This window comes from Mytilus galloprovincialis, chromosome 4 (assembly GCF_965363235.1).
Source record: "Mytilus galloprovincialis chromosome 4, xbMytGall1.hap1.1, whole genome shotgun sequence".
Classification (NCBI taxonomy): domain Eukaryota; kingdom Metazoa; phylum Mollusca; class Bivalvia; order Mytilida; family Mytilidae; genus Mytilus; species Mytilus galloprovincialis.
Genome location: NC_134841.1, coordinates 61763796 through 61784600, shown reverse-complemented (window position 1 = coordinate 61784600; position 20805 = coordinate 61763796). Strand labels below are relative to the sequence as shown.

General features: G+C 31.5%; 1 protein-coding gene across 4 annotated transcripts in view; it reads right to left on the bottom strand.

The window, feature by feature from the left end:
- The window catches only part of LOC143072631 (limbic system-associated membrane protein-like), a 52114-nt gene that overhangs the window by 16544 nt on the left and 14765 nt on the right, over window positions 1-20805 (bottom strand). For all 4 annotated transcript variants that reach the window (XM_076247672.1, XM_076247673.1, XM_076247670.1 and 1 more), the window contains exon 2: window positions 11929-12119. In XM_076247672.1, the coding sequence (XP_076103787.1) occupies window positions 11929-11974 (46 nt within the window). In that variant the 5' untranslated portion in view covers window positions 11975-12119. The remainder of the gene's footprint in view (window positions 1-11928; window positions 12120-20805) is intronic.

The following is a 20805-nucleotide window of genomic DNA, read 5'->3' as shown; positions in this document are numbered from 1 at the left end:
CTGTTTATAGCCCCCCCCCCCCCCCCCCCCCCCCATTGTTTAAACAGGGTCCCAGATAGCTTCAATTGGATGAAAGTGCATTGAGCGTACAGAATCAGCCGAGTTGTGACGAATAGATGAAAAATGTGTAATTTTAAAATTTACCCGGATTATTATGAATAGCGATTATGTGTATATTCTTTCATGCCATGCTCTTTGCCCATTTTATGCTTATTTTAACATGGGTAGGCATTATATTTGTCAATATCTCAATACCGAGCGTTAGCGAGGTATCAAATACTGACAATTATAACTTAAATACCTGGTAATTATTATTATTTTGGTTCTATTATAGAAATATTTTTAACTTGTGTACGTCGAAGCGGACATATAATACACTCTCAAATGTCGCCCTTTTTATTTGAAGAACCAAAAACATTATAGAAATGTTTAACAGTAAAATAGAACAAACATATTTAAATTTTATACCTTTATTATGTGTAATTGTTGTATAATTGTGTATTTTAATCTCCGGCGGTGTTCAAAATTCATGTGACAGTTTGCAATTTTAATTGCGACGTCAATCATGTGCAGTCCAAGTTTTATTGGAATAAGAACATGACTTTGTATCCAAAGCTCAAGAAGAACGTCGTATTAGAGTGCGCTGATTCCTGGAAGTTGGGTGGTATAAAAACATGTACTTCTGATCTGAGCAACAGGGTAAAAACGCCTCCTTTCTAAATGTCAGATATTTTTTTCTACTTGTTGATTTTCTTAACAAGGGTTCTACAGTGATCCCAATTCCTTCGTCATTCATTTGCTACCAAAATTATCCAATTGTTTTAACTGAGCTATGCGTAGGAACGATTTTATGTACTACTTTTTTGTATGTTTTTTTCTGACCTGGCCGGATAAGTGGTTCTATACATTTACTGAATTTTCCTCGTCAAATTCATGTAATTGAAAGAGAGAAAAAGCAGGGACAATAAGAAGTTTCTGAGTGCTCACCAGACTTAACTTTCATATACACCAAAACTTAAAATACTTATTACTGCCAGTGATCTTCAGGAATCTTGTCAGAATACATGTGTATTGTTTTGTGTTATATCTAAATATAAACTTGCCTGTACCAAGTCATGAGTATGACAGTTGTTATCCATTCGTTTAATGTGTTTGAGCTCTTGATTTTGCCACTTGATTATGATTTATATCTAGATATTGACTATGAGGGTCGGTTGAAAACATAACTTTACGATAAAAGAGATGAGTTCAGCTTCCCAATGTTCCACTTTTGGGAAGCTGAACTCATCTCTTTTGTCGTAAAGTTATGTATCATCACTTCGTATTTTACGGCCAAAATGAGTTGGTTGATTGTTATGGAATATCTGGTATACAATAGATGATATCGGATATGTTCCTTATGTCGTAACTGCAATCCCGTTCCCTTTTCACGAATGTGACCTACCGAATTAGACTTTTTACAATTATTTTTGACATTTTTACCTATTGTGTCTTTTTGTTTTGTTCACGCATCATTGTCAATATTATAATATTTGATGCAACTGTCGTTCAAGTGAGAGGTTTAGCGCTATAAAACCAGGTTCAATCCACCATTTTCTACATTTGAAAATGTCAGGAATATGACAGTTCTTGTCCATTCGTTTTTTATGTGTTTTATTATTTGATTTTGCCATGTGATTATGGACTTTCCGATTAGATTTTCCTCTAAGTTCAGTATTTTTGTGATTTTACTCATTTCGGAGTGATCACATGGTACCCATCGACTTGTGCATTAGTATTGTTGTAAGAATGTTTTGGAATATTTAGGAGGCATGTATGCGGATATCCATATGCAAATAAATATTGCGTCAAATTAAATAAAGACGTGGTTAAAATACCACACTTGTGAGTATATGTACTAAGGAGATTAATAACACATTTCCTCACTTAAACATCGTATCTTACTTAAACGTATAATTCAGCAAAGCACTCGATCTTGCGCTTTTGAGAAAGCAGGAAAATTACATAATTTTCAATTTGAGAAAAATTTATCACTTTCAGTGTCAATAAACTTAACCGATTGTACTCTCAGGGGCTGAAAGTTAACTATATCAATGATACAGACCAACTGTTAGTAATATAGATATATGATTGATACCAACGAAGATTTGCATGTTTTTCATTTCTTTTTGTTTCTTTTATTCTTTGCCATTCTAATTATCAAACAGTAAAAAAAAATGTTTTTTTTTAAATATATATAAAGTAAAAGTGTATAATGGCAAACTAAATACAAGAATTCAATAAGACCGGTTTACGGCTTTCTTCATTTTGTCATATGAACATGCTTCATAAAAAGTTGAGAACAGAACGAACAAAAACGATCATATTATTCCATTTCCCCCATAGCCAACATTGACCTTAAACGGATTTGGCTGTATATTTTTAATGCCTGTTTTGTGTATTCAGAGACAAATATAGAAGGGTTCCAGTAGCCCACCCCTTTTTGCTAGAAAACAATTGGTTGATTGGTCGTGGGCACCCACTTTGTACGAAAATTCTGGATCCGCCACTGGATATAGCTCTTCATCTGATACGGTTCTTCTATCGGCATACTTAGCGTTCTTTATTAAGGAAAATCTGAAAAGGGTTTCGACGCATGAAATTCACAGAGTGCGTTTTCTTGCTTTTCAAATAATTCTAAACATTGAGTCTCGGTATGATGAGACCTTTCATTAAATGATCTTAAATGTTTACTTCACTCAGTGGCAGATCCAGTCACGCTTCAGTGATTCCCTATATAATCAACCAAATTTCCCACAAAAAAAACCCTCCCTGGATCCGCCTGTCACTTTACCTGTAACCTTATCTTGATACCAAAATTAACGTATTTTGGGATATATAATAAGAGAGCTTCTGTAATGAAACTTCGAAGACCCCTCCTCCGTCAACATTTAGGGATAAGGGAGTATTTATAAAAGCTATTCTGAATGATATATTTAAATGATCTTTCGGTTTCAACAAAACTACTGGGAGGTAAATTCGATGCTGGGGAATGAAACGAAGATTGCATGATAATCGGTAGTTGTGATATTTATTTGCCTCTTCCCGCTGCTATAAAAGAGACATCAAGAACACTTGTTCGCGTGTACGTTTCAATCGATACGTGAGAAAATCTCTAACAAAACAATTATCCTGTCAAAATCGCATTCAATAACTATTTGTTAAGAATCAATTATTCTTAGAGTTAACAATAATATTTTCTCTTGTTAAAAGAATTCCTTCGAGCAATATTGAAACACTTGCGTTCGAAAATCTTATTAGCTCAAGTAAATTTCTTAATTAGCTGAAGCGTTGATTCTCTTTTTGTAATAAATCACTATTTGATATCAAAAAATCATATAAATAACAATTTGATTGAAATAAAGAAGGAAAATATGACATAATTTAATCGTAAATATGACTTTTAATTATTCGCATATGGAATCGTAAAGTTTTATAAGGAGTTGCATGCACTTACCAAATACAAATGAACTGTTTTATCGAGAATTATGTGTAATTACATGGCAAATATTTCTTCGACTTCTGATCTTTGATGCGCCTTTTTTATCCTAATCTCCGCTTCATTTTTCGTGAAACTAAGACACAAAGGTTTTCACTGAACACAGAATGATTCAAGGATAAAAAAGAGTATTTCCATAAATACCCAAGGGTGTAAACCTGTGTTTTTTTATCATTGATTGGGTAGGTGAGTCTACAACCCACAACCCTACCCATCGAAAGTGGACGATACGTCACTTCTTCTTCTAAAACTTAGATTTTTAAAAGTGCCCCAATATTACAAGATCGGACCATTCAACTAAACTCTCATTTCTGCTAGCATTAGAAAGTCGTAACTTTTGTGTGTCATATTTTATGGGCAATAGTGTCATATTGTATGAGCAATAGTGTGTCATATTGATAAACTTCAGTTCAAAATTGAATAAAATGTCTGCATGTAGGCATTTAGAAACCTACGAAATTAGCTGATCCGATATTTGATAATACACGACGTAGAACAATAGCGTTTACTTTTGTTTTATAATAGAGAGTGTTTTGATATTAGTAAGAAAAAGTTAATAGATTGTTATGTTACCTAAAATATTATCCCATTAATAATACAAGGGGACATGGAAAATCCTATTCATCTTTTATATTGTTAATTCTTATTTCATATCTATATGTATGATCTACTAGAATATAGATCTATTATAAATGTTTCTAGTTTATTGTTTGACGTATCAAATGAAACAATAAACTTGTTATCAACTGTATAAATAGAGATATGAAGTCCCTCAAGGAAACTGAACTCCAGAATAGTAAATGTAAAAAGAAAAAACGTACTAGCACGTTCGCACAGTTCAAAAATATCCAATACACGTAAGAATGATATCTGTATATAGCTAGTGTAATACACAATGAAGCTACTAGAAGTACTCGCTTTCTGCATAAACTTTACAATGCACCTAACGATTTAGGTATTACCATTTGACAGCCATACACTAATTTTAATTAAAGGTAAAAGTTTTAAGTGCTTTTCTACCTCTAACAGTTAGAATGTTTGGACTAAGAACAACATATCCAGTCTCGTTTATCAAGAAGTTTATGACCACCACTCTATAAGCATGATAAGTCTGTCAACTAGTAAATTAAACGTATGTCATGTCTTTCCCCTCCCTAGCTTCGTAAAGACTTGCATGCATCAAATATATCTTTCGACTCTGGCTTTCTTTAAGAAGCAACATTTTTTTTTTATTTACAAGGGTTATGGTTTTCATTATCTGAGTCCGATTTTTTTTTCTCGTGCAAACCGCAATTTTTTTTCAGTTTTTCGATGCTATCAATGAATTTTCAAACTATTTTTCTTAAAATTTAAACTTTAATGGGGAAAATCTGGATTCAGAATATTTTTTTGTTATCTGCCTGAAACAATATTTGTTTTTATCAAATTGGGGCCGTTAGAATATTTTTTAAGGACACACATCCACCCTAACCCCTTTTCCACCCTGGTGCATGACAAAATCATTGTGTGTGGCAAACATCACGTTACCGGGTTACACCACATTACTGGGTTAGGGAACGATGGTTTCAAGGGCCCTCACATTATCGGCCGTCCCACTGTCTATGTCACTCTGCTCAGCTCTTTATAAAATTGCATACCACGGTTTTGTGACGTCGAATAGGATGACACAAAACCGTGATATGCAATTTTGATTAACAAACGTTGCATGACCCTAACATAGGTCTGTACCATTACTGTGAAATATGAAATGAAAGATGCATATCAAAACATATATCAATGGATATAAAAATCAGTGGTAAACATAAATGTAAAGCTAAAGTTAAAGTTATCTTCAACGATACAAAGTTTGGGATAAGACTCTGTGTATATGTACGAAAAACATTTTCAGAAAACAGCAGATTTGAATGCATAGATATTCTCTCCTTAATTAAAGCCTATTTAGAATTTAAACATAATTACATTAAATTATAAGCACTTGCCATCTGCTATCTTGTGAGTTATATAAAACTCTTTGCATGTTTGAAACATTTCAGATGTAATTATCCAGTTAATGATTGCTGAGCCCTGGTATTAAACGACGAAAACGTTTGTAAAATTATGTAAGAGATACCCTTCATTAAATAATTGAACAGAAAACAAACCACACATTGCTAACAATGTCAGCTCGAGAAAACTACGAAATCCATTAGGTGCTACATCTAAAATGTAACCTGAATACGTTTTAAGCAAGAGATTACAAGAGGATCACTTATAGTTTACAGAGAAAACAGTTTGCAAATCAAATTATAACACATTCTCACTCAAATGACCGTGATACGTTTCTTTTTGATATCTTAATCTCTTATTGCTGACATGTTGGTGTACTAAAGATGTCGGAATTAAAAAAAAATCTAACCAAACATATTTTCAGTGTGTATATTATTCGTATTCTTTGTAGAAAGATTTTCTCCTAAGCAACCACTATTTTGAAATAAGCTAGTTTGATTCTTGGGAGTTTCAGGAATTTCTGAACTAACCGAGAAAAAAAAAACAGAACAGATAAAGGGAATGCACTGTATTACTGATCCACATCATCACACAAATGACAATTAATGAAAAAAAAAGCAATATGAAAGAGGGGCAAAAGATACAAGATAGACAGTCAAACTCATAGATAGAAAATAAACTGACAACGCCATGGCTAAAAATAAAAAAAGACAGACATGATACAACATAGAAAACTTAAGACTAAGCAACACGAACCCCACCAAAAACTTGAGTTATCTCATTTGCTCCGGAGGGGTAAGCATTTATTCTGATATTGGAAGCAGCCAACTGAGATAGGCGGATGTGGGGTGGGTTACTATGATATCATAAAAGTAACTTTGCAATTTGATTAAGGACTTTCGGTTTTGAATTTTCCTCGGAGTTCAGTATTTTTGCGATTTTTCTTTTCAGTATTGGTATGAGTGGTTCATAGATAGAAGAAAATGTGATATGAGTGCCAATAAGACAACTCTCCACCCAAATCACAATAATTAAAAAGTAAACACTTCGAAGTCGAAGTTTGAAAATATTTTAAAATTATGACCTATATATGCACCGTTTTATTTGTGTTAGTCTGTTGTTTTATATGCTAAACTAACATTTAAATCCGAGTTCGTCATTAAATTAGTTCTACACCGACGCACCATCCTAAAACAATGTTTTAACCCTTACTATGCCAGAAGCCGATATATCGGCTTTTAGAGTTTCCTCCGTAAGTGCCGAGAGCCGATTTATCGGCTTTGTTTTTTTCTCTGTATCGTTAACGGCATCACAAAGGCGATGACGTCACAATGTACTGACAGCGTAATCAAGATGGCCGGCCACGCCCCGTTGATCGGCGTTTACATGACAGAACAAGTCCAACAACAAAAGAAATACGCAGATGTTGAATTTATTGAAAATTGTACAACAATGAAATAAAATATATATTTATAAATATTTTTATCTTTTTTTGTTTCATAAAAATCTTTTTAAAATTATAGAAATAAACAGGTATAATACTACAGTTTTTCCTGCAGTGATCGCAGTAAATTTTTTTTAAGTTTTCGTATTCCCTCACGTGCGTGACAATTCATTCTTGTTTAATTAAAAAATGTACACCAACTTCGACCAGTTACGATAGTTTCTGGATCAATACTGCATGATGTTAGTTACTTGAATTTAGAACTTGACAAAGTACATGTATACTCCAAGGAAGTAAAGGGAGTATGTAATGTGTGTACGACTTACGGTCAAATTCAACCAAGGATTACTTTTGTATAGTATACTATACAAATAATTGATAAAACTATCGTAAAACTGGAGGGGAGAAAGATACCAAAAGACCATTTAAACTCATAGATAGAAAATAAACCGACAACGCCATGGCTAAAAAAAGAAATAAAGACAAACGGAAGTACACAAGAAACAACATTATAAACTAAAGACTTAGCAACACACATACCCCACCAAAAACTGGTGTGATCTCAGGTGCTCCGTAAGGATGAGCAGATCCTGCTCCACATGTGGCACTCGTGTTCGCTCATGTTTTTACAAACCCGGTAAATAGTCTAATTCGGTAGGTCAATTTGAAATTCATGGAAAGGAAACGGGTTTAGTTACGACATTAGGAAGATATTCGATATCATCTGTGAAACGGATATTCCGTAATGGTGAATTAACTCGTGATTGCGTCCATAAAATTTTCTAATGGAGGATTTCAACTTGACCATAAACTAACAGAAACTTTTACAAACTTTTATCACAAATATAGAGGTTTTATTGTGGACTTGTTTTTCATACTGCTAAAAAAAATCAAGTATGATTCATTCGCATGATGCCATCTGGTGCAGAAAAATTGGCACCGCTTGTGTTATCCCATTTAATTATATGATAAGTATTAAGTCTAATTATTAAATTAAGAAACTTATTCATAGAATAAACTATTGATTTCGAAATCTCAAGCACGACCTGCGTATTCTTTTCGAATCTTATATGTTGTACTTCCTTATGATATACATTATCTGATGTTTACGGGAATTTGTTTTTTTTAAGGATGGGGGTCCCATTTATTCTACATTTTTAAAGTATGTTTCAAATAATAATAGGTTTCACATTGATCATGTTGATCGAGTAAGTACATTTTTTATAGTCAAATTGAAAACGTAAGGTCAAATTGCTTATGGACTTTTTTCCGTCTAAAGCCCACGAAAAAAGTGTCTCACCACCGTAAACGATCATACACTGGTTGAAAATAAAAGAGTCGCTTTGCGGAGTGCTGAAATATAGTCAACGGACTATGTGTATAGACTGGTACCGAAGTAAACTTGAAATTCACTACATACAAACACACTTTTAAATGAAAAAGTCGAAGTTTTCAGTAACAGGAATTGAAGGAGTCAGCTGAATCCACGCATTTATTGTTGAATTAACAGTGCTTTGTTTTTGCAATATGAATTATTCGTAACATTAACAGCCAAAAACAATAAAGTGTGAGAAGAAAATAGAAGACAACGTAATGGCAAAAAAATATAATTATATATACTTGAAATAGGCCTACTTGTAAATATATTTTCAAGATATTTAATTTTATTTATTTTAAGTATTGATACATGAACGCCTGCTACGGTATAGAGACTGATCACTATATTATGGTCCGAGAGTCAGACCACAATTATTTCGTAATGCATTTCTTTTAGAACATAGATGAAAATAAAAAAATCCCACCTGCGCTTTCTCAAATAATTACAATTTTTACAGTGTGTTGTCTATTTTTGGGACAAATTATATCAAAATTATAGAAAACTTCATCGGCTCTAACTCAAAATATGGACAATTTTATGTTTAGGGCGTCTTGAAATCTTTTGACAGCTTCCGAAGTGTTAATTTTAAACCTTTTTCAGCTGGACCAAATCACTACTTTCCTTTAAAATTCTGGACCCAAATTTTTTAACAGTCTAATTTGACCCACCTACTTGCAATTTGAGGCATTAAACATGGAGAAATAAATTTGGAAGGGCTATAAAAATTAATGGCAAGTAACCCACTGTCAACACTAGGGACTATATTTGTAGAACAACGAAAATCAATGGTCTCGGACCATAAAGATATTGAATCTTTACATGTAAAGAGCCAGCTGATGACACATTGGAAAATCACCCTACCCATTTTTTTAAATGTGGTGCTTTGAACTTGAATACTGGATCTGACAAAGACATGACCGCTAATTAAATATAAAAATCAATTTGTCTAATAGAACAAAGATATACAACTACCTGCTATATTTCTTAAGTTTGCAATGACACGTTTCTTTAAACTTACACTTGCAATTCTTTCCCCTGTTTTTCTTTTAAAAAAATAAGCGAGGACACGTAAAAAACGTCAATTATAAACCACACACATTGAAATAATGCATGCATGTTTTGGATTTGAAAATTATTCGCGATGAATGTCCTATGAAAACCATAAATTTCGACGTTGCAGGCACTGCGCATCAAAAGTCCTTCAATACTGTTACGTAAAACAATGGTTGTTACGTACGACGTCACTATACCACTCTGATAAACAAATCTTCTGAATATCATCTGGCACTCACCAGATAAAAAGCTTGGCACTCAAAGGGTTAAAGATATCGGCAGTTTGAAATAATTATTTCAAATGACATTATAAAATTTGTAAATTGTGATTCATTAAATTGTAACCCTTGTCACTCCTACCTACAAATATACATAATTGCAACTGTTGAAGTCCAATTAAGTCTTCCCTAATTTTATGCACTATAAATTTCAATGATAAAATAATTCTCATCTTTTCTACTTTGTTCTTCGTTTAAGACCTTTTTTTATGATTCTCAGTCTATAAATGTCATTTCTATAAATAAATGCACTCCTTTCTATTGTGAACCTCGTAAGTAGTAAATTGTAAATCAAATGACAATTAATATTTAGACACACAAATAACAAAAGGACATATAGAGAAGATGACAACAGTCTTAAACAATACACAGGTTTTGATTCATGAAAACCACGGCTTATGGTAAAATTCTACCTCTCAAGAAAATCAAAACAAAATCAGAACAACACTAACAAGATTCATGAAGTTTCCTCATAAAACTTTAGAAACAAAATTTTATTTTGTTAGAACATCAGCTGAAAGAACATTTTCAACTTAATAGTTTGGTATATCATATCGGAAGCCCCTAGTCAGTAATAACACATTATTAATTTAATTGGACCCGAAAGGCTTTACGTTCCATTTTTATGCAATATGAAGCCCATTGTGCATATTAAAGTCAGCTACGTAAGATCATATTAAACGGGTATCTTCTGAACGATGTGTGTGACGTTATCATTTTAATAAGAAAACAATATGGATTAGTCATTGGAGTTTTGGTAGTTCTTGTACAGATTTAAGGGCATACGATACAGTTACAGGGAAGGTAATGACGTTGCTAACGTAAAATGTTATTTTCGCGACGTCAAACTCTGACATATCGGGAAAAGATGCATTTTTCGACTGATTTTACCATTCAAACTGATTTAATTTGAAAACGAGTGCATGGACCCCTATTTTTTAAAACAGCAAATTGTTTCATTTTGCAAGGAGATTATGTGACCCAAATTTTATAAAACTGTAAATAGCGCATTTTTTTTAATTTTGATAAACATGCAGCAAAAACATGAACATTTGATAAATATAGATTTATTTCGGAATAAAAATTGCATAATTTTTAATGATACTTATAAAATACAGAAATTACCGATTATTTAACAAAAACCATTTTGTGTTTATCTTTTAAAACAAAAAAGTTATGTCTTTCTTTCGAAAAAGAAAATAAGGACACAAATCTGAATTTTGAGCAAATATACAAAATTTCGACCTCATTTTACTCAAAAAGTAGCACATGAAGGTATATTTTTTATTACATATTTGATTTAAGCAGGTAAAAAATAGCCTATATGCAAATTTTCATCAACTTGTAAATACAGGTTCAAAACTGTATCGTATGCCCTTAACAACTTTTCGACGATTTTGTGTGCTTTCTATACAGATATGCAATTTAGCAGTCATTCAGAAAATAAAAGGGATAAATGCATTATTATTTTGACTTTTAGCTATATCTATATATATAGTGCAACGAAGTGAAGTTGTATTTCAAAATTTTCCAAAAATCTGTGACATAGACCATTTTCTGAACCTTGATATTAAAAATATAAGACATCTTTCTAACTAGAGTGTGGCGCAATTGATACCTTTTCAATACTTTAATAGACGCAAATTGATTCAATGCCTATCAATTACTTCCATGATAGAGTTTACATATTTAATATCTTTAATCGAAAACTTATCATTATTTTATAATATTTTCATTTTTGTCATTTTTCATTCTCTTTTACACCAATACTTAAGCAGCTGTTAGGACATCCTAGCTAAGATATTCCTAAGATAGCTTCGATGTGCATGCTGAGACGCATTGTAAGTCCGTCCTAGTTTTATCCTAACCTCTGTCATAAGACCGATCTTAGAACAGTTTTAATAAACAGGCGTCTGGACAATAACAAAGTTTGGGTTTTTACAGATACACATTACCTAATTCAAAATAACAGCGTTAATAAATATGTGTTTAACTGTTGAAACATTTGGGGGGGGGGGGGGGGGGAACGCAACAATTCCAAGTGTTGTTAACCCGGGATACATAATATATATAAATAAAATACAAAAGGGTTGCTGGGTAAATATGTTTTATGCAAAGCCTATAGGAAAGGGCTGAAGGGTTATAAATTTTACAGTTAGTTTAACTTGTAGGAAATTTATATCTCCAATAAAAATTAATACTATCGTAAGTTCAAAATGAATTTTAAACTATTTTCATTAAAAATACATACCTGTACATAGTACATAAATATCCAACAAGGAATACTGTTGTGTCATATTTGAATAGGCTTATTTTATATAAAAATCCAATTCATGATAGTAAAATCTTATAATATCACTGCCTATGGTTTCGATTCACAAAATCTTGAATGATATGTATTTCTTAAATCTAATATGCGTCGAATGCACGTGTTTCTTCATTCTGAAAATAAAAAATGTGATTTTGCTCATTAATCTCTGTATACAAAATGTACCTGTCAATCATTTTTGTAATGTATATACCCGGGTAATATAATAACATAATTTTGTGTACTTATAACAAATATTACAGTACACAATTAATTATCTGTATTATTTTAGCAGAAACTGAGATTTAATATAAGTATTCTCTAATACTTGTTATAATTATTATGAATACATTCCCCATTTCAATTCTCAATTTCATAGTAGCAGTAGAAGTAGAAATTTAATTAACACATACTTATCAATATTCAATAAAATCTACTTTGACTTGGAGAGAAAATGACGAGTCAATGTTCGCTTATCATGTATAAGCATTCAAAATTTCTGGAATCTCACTTTCCTATTTTGACATTCTTTCCGTATTCTATCCTTCATACATTCGGAAAACATTCGGCTTTCCCTGTTGAAGTCTAGAAGTCGTTATTTTCCCTTTGCTTAAGTTTTTTTTTAACGAGTCATATCTTTCAAAATGTAAATAGTCATATCAACAATATATACATGGACTATATATTCGAGATACCCCTCATCTCTTTTTGTTCGCAAATATCCCATTAAGAGCCTATATATGAAATAAAATCATGTGCCGGTTATAAATTCTATTTAAGTGCACTCTCTGATTGAAAGTGACTTCGATTTTAAAAAAAAACCTTCTTTGCCAAAACCCTATCTACCCTATCAATCATAAATATAATTCGAAACAAGTAAAATAGGTAGTAAACAAACTTGTTATATTTCACCCAAATTTGCTTTTATTAGTAAATTCTTGTTGCTGTAATAAGTACATAAGAAAAAAGAAAGTGCAAAAGTCTGTTAGTATTTAAAAAGAAGTTATATCAAATGCATTCAAATTTTTTCACAACATGTTCTACATGTGCTGCAGTCTGGTAGAACATCTGAGACGGTTTATTATTTAGTGAATATTTTACCAATTTTTAGAATTTCATTTAGTAACTTACTTGATTTCAAACTGTGTGTTCATGATTTTATACAATAGTTATGTTGTCAACTATTTAGAAACCATATTGTATGTGTAAATCATATGAGTTAATTTACAACTGGATCGATGCCACTGCTGGTAGAGTTTTTAATTCCCCGAGGGTTTTACCAACCCAGTAGTCAACCTTTCTGTGCTGACATGAATTATCATTGATATTGTCATATTTATAAATTAAATGTTTACAAAACTTTTGAATTTATGAAATACTAAGGCTATTCTACCTCAAGAATAGATTACCTTAGTTGTATTTGGCAAATATTTTAGGAATTTTGGTCCTCAGTGCTCTTCAACTTCGTACTTTATTTGTATTTTTAAAACCTTTTTTTTGGATTCGAGCGTCACTAATGAGTCTTTTGTAGAAGACACATCCGTCTTGCGTAAATACCAAATTTAATCCTGGTATCTATGATGAGTTTATTCGAAACCTAACACATTGATCAAACATAAGAAGTCAATACTTAAGAAGAACTGTTGCAAGTAAAAGAGTAACTATCTTGTATTTGGCTTGTTACCATAACAAAAACAGTTTGAACTAGTGAAACCTTCAGAACGATCACATATGATACTATGTCCCGGGACTTTCCGATTTGATTTTCCTCTGAGTTCATTATTTTTGTGATTTTACTTTTTTCCCCAAGATACAACCAAAGGAAAGTCTATGATTTGACAAGGGCTCATATAACCCACAAATGTTAAATGTTATAGAAGCAGCCGAATTCAAATACATAAACTAAAATACATTTATTTCATTTAAACTGCAGTAGCAGTTTATATTTGCAAATAACTGTTTCTTTCCTTTACAAAATGCAGATTGGGTGTGTGGTAAATAGCACTTTCTTTATAGCAAAAGACTGTGATAACAGTAAAAACACACATTGAAAGGGGAAACCCTCTTAGCCATGTAGAAAACAATTTGTACAAAATAAAAACATCAGCTAGTGATAACTCCCCTAATTACAGATAATCTTTGTCCTGAAATAATATATAAAAAACATAAACCACTCATCTGAACTGTAAAACTGATAACGCGTTTTTATATGAAGATTTATTTATTTCCATGTAAACAAATGCATATGAGCAGAAAAATGGATAAAAATGAAATCACAATTGATGGAAGGGAAATTTCTATCATCCACCAAGTAGTCAGAGACATTGATTAGTGTCTTTACATTCATATATTTTTAACTTAATCAGATATTTCCAATTTTTATTCACTTTTAATCCGTCAGATATCGATGACTGTATAAAATCTAAGGACAGTCAAATCTTAATTCTAGTTTCAATGGCATTTCTTATCTTATAGTTCGTTTCTGTGTGTGTTGCATTGTCTTTTTTTTTTTGTTGTTGCACTTCAGCGTTTCTGTTGTTTCGTTGTCTTCCTCTTATAGTTACCCCAGTTTTAGTTTGTAACCCGGGTTTGTTTTCTCTCAATCGATTTATGACTTTCGAACAGCGGTATACTACTGTTACCTTTATTTACTTAACTTTGGGTTGTATTCATGTAATTATTCCTGTAGTCTTAACTATCTATCGTTTTTAGTATATTATTTATTGGAGAAATTAACTTATATGGAGAAATTATATTTTAAATGTATGCTGATACTGATAAAGTATCCGTCCGTTTAAATTAAGGTTGTGGCCTCTATTTTATGGATCCCTAACAATTCGAAAATTGTACAAATAACAAATATATATACATATACATTTATGCTTTATTTGTTTCTATTATTTTATGTATTCTGTGTACTCCTCGGAAAAAACCGATTTCTATTTTCTTTTTTTAATTGAAAGTTTAAAATTGTAGCCAACGAATTTTTGTTTGTTTTGTTTTTGTTTTTGTTTGTTGTTGTTGTTGTTTCCTTTTTTTTGATCTTTTTTGGATCAACAGAAAATATAATTTTTTGAACAAATTGACGCAGCAAAAATATTTTGTCAGACTCTCTAGCTGTTTCGTAAGTCTACGCCAATATTTTTTGTCTTTGCGTGAAATAAGTACCCGTTACAATCCCTTCTGTATATTAGTTTTTATTTTTTTCATTTTTATATCTGTGAGATGTAGCTTTTAGTAAGTTACATAAACAGTTGCACGTCACCATGTTTATTTCACATAACAAATATAAAGTAAAATACAAAAATGTGTGATGGTTGAATTTGCATAAAACACATTGCGTTTCCGATAAGCTGAAATTTATCTGAAAGTAGGTGGCTGTAAAAATAAACTTTAATTGATGATTACTTAGACTACACTGGATTAACGAGGATCATATTTTGATTTATTTATGTTTTATTTATTTTGTCTGTAGCGATCACTTAATGAAAAACATCTGATTCAAAAGCTTTAAGCTTGGTTCAAAGATTAGTTCAATATCTTCAAAATACTTTGTAAAAATGTCAGAAATTAACAAAGCTACTTTGATGTTTAACTACAATCATCACAAGTTGTGTTTGCTTCAAAGCACGTGTTAAAGGAAATCCTACTCCAAAATGAAACTCCTTTGTTTTCTTCATACCACAATCACATATATTTCATATTGTTGTGAACAGAAATATCAAAGATAAAAATCAGTTGACAGCAATGTGTTATATACCTTCATATATCTTTCATACTTAACTATTAAAGAGTACTTATTTTCAAATAAAGAACCAATTAAAGGCACAATAGTTCTTAAATTGAAACAATATCTAAAACACATTACGGAATATTTAGAAACTGTTTAATCATATAAAATCTGCCGAATTGCTATTATTTAAGCTCTTGTATTAAGAACTCAATGATCATTACGAACATTAACATTTCCCATGCGACTGGTTACATGATAGAAGCAGAATTTAATGCTAGTATCTGATCCAGTTAACAAAATTGAGGACCTCAACACTGTATTAAACGCAATGGCTATCAAACAAATACCATGACTTCTTTGTAATAAGGATAAAACGAGAAATTGGAAAACAAATCAATTGCTAAGGAAGGTTTGAGCGTAAGTTTGTTCGAAGATATCAGATTCCCAATTGTGCAATACATTCGAATAACTTTACGTATTATATCCCGAAGAAACATTTTATTTGAAAATAAAACAAGGTTTTTGCTTAATTAATTAAATGCCATTAACACGTCAGAAACATAAGGGAAAATGAATGAACGATGTCTTAAAAGGACATAGGGGACATACTTTTACATTTAAAGTAATATGTAAAGCCAGAATCATATAAAACATGTATTATATGTGTCTGATAAAGCCAACAAAGTATTTTGAAGTAACTGTTATATAGGGAAAAAACATTTTCATCTGACTAAATGTAAATAATCATGGCAAGAGAAAATCATGCTTATTTTGGGAAAATATTACAAATACAATACTTCTTACACTAGTTTACAGCACTGTTTACATCAAATCAAGAAGGTTAATGAATGAACAAAATAAAAAAAGAGAAACAGATACGACACATAACGACAAACAATAGACATCAACACTGAAAACTAAAAACAAATGAAATCCATGGAATTCGAAACAACAGGGGCCACGTGTTTGCTTCTTGCAAGACTTGTGAAAACAATTTGATATGAAGACAAGCTATTGTTTCATTTGTTCTTTTTTATGAATTCCAACAAGAGGCATTTGCTTCATTTACCTCAATGTAGTTACGGCCCTGTCAGCTCTTGAGTCTTGATTGCACACTCAATTAAGACAACAAATTCAATGTGCGTGTTACTAAACAATTTTGAAGGTCAAAAGCTTAAAGTAAGATAACAAAAATACTGAACTCCGAGGAAAATTCTAAACGGAAAGAACCCTAATCATATGGCAAAATCAAATGATAAAACACATCACACGAATGGACAACAACTGTCATAGTTCTGTCTGTCTGTCTGTCTGTTTTTTTGTTTAGATTTTATACTGTTTTGTTTTAGTAACACTCCTGGTGTTTGGATTTTAAACTAATAAAATTCTTATTCTTATTCTTATTCTTATTCCTGACTTGGTACGCAGGCATTCTTAAATGTAGAAAATGGTGGATTGAACCTGGTTTTATAGCGCACTGTTCCGACTTATTTTGTATCAATGTTTTTTTTTGGTTTTTTTTTCTGAGCGTCACTGATGAGTCTTATGTAAACGAAACGCGCATCTGGCGTATTAGATTATAAACCTGGTACCTTTGATAACTTTTATAATCAAATCTACATGTCATATTAGAAAATGATTTTGCTACATGTATTACAGAGAAATCACATTAAATATAATCTCATTAAACCAAGAATTGTTAAAATTTCACTTTTGCACAAAATATGAAATTGTATAGACGTTTAAAAGGTGCAATTTAAAATAAAACATCTTAAATAAAGGCAACAGTAGTATACCGCTGTTAGAAAGTCATAAATCGATTGAGAGAAACCCAATCCGGGTTACAAACTAAAAAAAAGAGGTAAACGCATCAACTATAAGAGGAAAAAACGAAACAACAGAAGCACTAAAGTGCAACAAACAACCAAAATCAAAATGGACACACAAAGATACAAACCTTTAATGCAAAATCGTGTTTCAACAACTTAAAGCTTTCTTTTAGATTGTGCCACTGTCAAAGTGAATCAATTAATCAGTTCAGATACATGCATAAAAATTAACGTATGATTCGTTTTTGTTCAATCAATAATAAAAGTGAAATAGTTAAATAATAATTCGCAGCCAAAATGGTTCAATTTTGTCAAATTAAGTTAAATAATATCAATAATGACTTTTTCACTTGCAAGTGAATGGGTCGATCTCATTAAATCTGCATTCATGTGAACTTCAATTTAACTCCTTAACTAGAGATGGACAAGGCATGCTTTGTACGTGTAGTGTTTATTTAAAGGAAAGGAATGTCAACATTGAAAGTGAAACAAAGGTAAATCATTTAATGACTGATTCGATCCACTAAAAATCTTTCTTCTACATGTCAAAACGACGAGAAACATATATATTTTAATCTAAAAAATAAAATTAAACAGACCTATAAAAATTCAAATGCACGTGTTGGCTTAATCTATTTATATATCTAATCATTAGTATATTCATGTGTACATCGCTTATATGGTCATCTGAGGTCAACTCGATATTTAATCAGATGGAATTTAGACTAAAAAACACACGAAACGAAACTACATATTACTGACCCTATGCTCTGTAAACTGTTTATTTCACACTTTTGATAGTTTAGATAAATGTTTTACATTGTTATAAATGAAATATGAAAATTTGAGTCAAATCGGTTACCATGAATTTGACAGCTAGTGCCCCTTTAACGTTGTCATTTTATACAGGAAACATAATATTAGCCTCGTTAGAACTCTTGAATTTAAACTTAACAATTAGTTTAGATGCACTGATTTTGACTGTGATCTTAATTACACACAAGTTGGATCTATAATGAATTATGTGATTTTTCCCCCTAACCTTTTTCACGGCTTCATGTTCGACAATAATATATTCTACAAACAACAGTCAAAAACAAGAATTTCTAATCTTAAATACTGTGGACTCAATTATCGAAAATAAATGAATCCATTGTACACCAAATAAAACCCAGGCTGTACAACAAATTCTGAGGAAACCAAACTCACAAAATGTAGAGTGCTTTATGAGTGCTTCGATGTTGAAAATATGCGAGAATACGCATAAATACTTCCTCTTAAAGAAGAGCTGATGCAAAATAGTATTGTTTTAATATTACTTTCGCGATCGCAACATTGTGCTTCGCTTGACATTAATAGGTCAAAGATATTGCAATTATTTTTCACTTGAACGAATCCATTTGTGTGCACGTAATTTTCTTTCAAATACTGTATTTACTTTGGTAGAAGTATATATTCATTATTTCTTTACATGTGATCGATATTGATTATAAATCTATTAGACGATAAAATATTTTAACAAGATATTTATTCTCAACAAATTTGATACAAAATACCAGCGAGGTTTTAACAGATTATTGTCTATACATGAACATACAAAAATGATAAGCATCTGTTGTCATATATCTTGCTCTTTGTCTAAGATTTTTCATTCTTTTTTCAATATGATTGCAATAATGAAGTCTTTTAGGGATCTAAGTGCTCATTTAAAACAATGAATGTCTGGTCACGAAACATATTATTAGCTTTAGGTAACGTCATTCCTTATTTGAGTTAGATAATAATTGTCTGGTGGTGTCATTTAATATATCGGGTACAAACGTCATTGTGTGACTGGATTTTTAATTTCTCATGAGGTATTTTTTTAGACACAGTCGTCCTTCTACACTACCAATAATTTACCCACGTTTGTTCAGTACATTTGTACCCTCTCACAGATCAGTACTGCTCGGCAAGACTAATATCTTATTATGTTATACTTTCTATACAGTTACTAATTATATAAATTCAGTACTGTTTCAGTACTGATTTCGTCAGTATTGTTTCAGTACTGACTTTGAGAGTGATGTGTGAGTACTGATTTTTCAGTGACAAATTTTATAAATTCAGTACCTGTGTCAGTACTGATTTTGTCAGTAATGTTTCAGTTGTGATTTTCAGTTACTAATTCTATAAATTCAGTACCTGTTTCAGTACTGATTTTGTCAATAATGATTCAGTTATGATATTCAGTTACTAATTCTATAAATTCAGTACATGTTTCAGTACATGTTTCAGTACTGATTTTAGAACTGTACCAGTAGTACTGATTTTGTCAGTACTTTTTCAGTACTGGTTAAGTACTGATTTTGTCAGTACTGTTTATTGACTTCGTCAGTAATGTTTCAGTGCTGATTTTGTCAGTACTGTTTCGGTTTAATACGGATTTTGTCAGTTCTGCTTCTGTTCTGATTTTTTTCCATTTCTGTTTAAGTGTATAGTATGACATACTTAAATTTCAATCTAGAAAATAAGTTTAATGGTAATAAAAGGGCATAACAAATTCAAATAATTTAATTTTGGATGTAACGCGTCTTCTGATTGGCTGACGTTATTTTGTTATGATCCCATAGACATAATTTAGTCATGTGACCGTGACGTCATCAACGTTTTTTCATGGTTTTCTACGGTTTAAAATGGAATTTAGAATTAAATTATAAGAAATGACTGTAATATTTTTTCTGTCTATTCGAAATAACATAATAAATGTGGTGCACACTGTTAAATAACCCGCTACGCGCGTTATTCAGTGTGCACCAAATTTTTTATGTTATTTCTTCATAGACAGAAAAAAAATTACAGTCATTCCTTAATTAAACTAAACTTCTGCAGAACTGCAAATACTCCCTGCCTTATAAAGCACACATAATATTCAATTTTCATATCTGAAACTACCAGACGATTCTTAAAGAAGATTTAATCCATTTGATCATACTTATAAAAGTAAGGAGATGTAACACGATCGTCGATGAGACAAATATCCACCAGAGAACAAAAGATGGAAATGCAAACTATACTCTACAACTTGATCGTTACTTTACAGCATTCAACAATGAAAAAACCTATACCATATAGGAAACCAAAACTGCAGAACAAAGTGTGAAACAATTAAAAAGAGATAACAAACAACCTAATGTTCACTTAAACAACTTGTATCTTGTAAAATTAATCTAAGGGGCCTCAATCGGCGGTCCCAAACCCCTGCCTCCCCTGAATTTC